The 842-nt window shown below is 46.8% G+C and overlaps 1 protein-coding gene across 1 annotated transcript in view; it reads left to right on the forward strand.

Moving 5' to 3' along the window:
* Positions 1–470, forward strand: part of LOC119591569 (gamma-butyrobetaine dioxygenase-like) — an 11,542-nt gene extending 11,072 nt beyond the window's left edge. The window contains exon 9 of the mRNA XM_037940331.1: positions 178–470. Coding sequence (XP_037796259.1) covers positions 178–338 — 161 coding nt within the window. The 3' untranslated portion in view covers positions 339–470. The remainder of the gene's footprint in view (positions 1–177) is intronic.
* Positions 471–842: the final 372 nt, after the last annotated feature.

Here is an 842-nt window from a genome sequence, read left to right on the forward strand (position 1 = left end):
TATATTCACAAACACAAGTTTACATATACGTCTGAAGGAAACCATCTGATAACTACGGGTCGTGTCAGTGGACGCCCATGTTACCCTGCATATTTTCCCCGCACATCTCCAACGGCGCCTCGGAATCTTTGCGCCCGTTTGCAACGCCCCTTCGCCGACCTCCTCTCCCCCCCGCAGGTGAGACGCTGGTCATGGACAACACCCGACTGCTGCACGGGCGCACGGCCTACGAGGGGGGGAAGGGGGAGCGCTACATGGATCAGACCTACCTCGACTGGGACGAGGCACTCTCTACGCGAAGGGTCCTGCAGGAGAGACTCCGGGCCCACGCGGAGTAACGCCTTGGACAGCGGAGGGAACAGCAGTGAGCAGTGGAGGACGCTCTTTGCGAGAAGTGTATGCTGATTCAGTGATGTTATAGCTAATACGAGAGGTGCAGTAAAAGCGACAAATAAATGTTTATTAGGCATTAGTCGTTTTAAATTATCCCGAAATCATTAGGAACAAGTTCATACAAAAGCAAGGAGCTCGTTTAAGATATGTCGACTTTTCACCATCCGCCCGGCAAGACATCATGGTTTCAAATAACCTTTGGCATCAACGAATGTTTTCACTCGTCACCTGGCCAGATGATGAGTGTTTATTTAGCAACAAATAATTGTGTATGCTTTGTTTACGAGTTTGTATAATTACGGAACAAACTTTAATAAAAACCTTATGAGTTTCTGTCTTGAGCTCCCCAAAAGTTGCATTTACGGGACACGACATTTAGACTAAACTGTATATACTTTTTGTGAGATTTATTGTGTGCCTATTCTTTGTTTGAACAATTGTGTGTTTTG

The sequence above is a fragment of the Penaeus monodon genome, chromosome 28 (assembly GCF_015228065.2).
Source record: "Penaeus monodon isolate SGIC_2016 chromosome 28, NSTDA_Pmon_1, whole genome shotgun sequence".
NCBI classification, from domain to species: Eukaryota; Metazoa; Arthropoda; class Malacostraca; order Decapoda; family Penaeidae; genus Penaeus; species Penaeus monodon.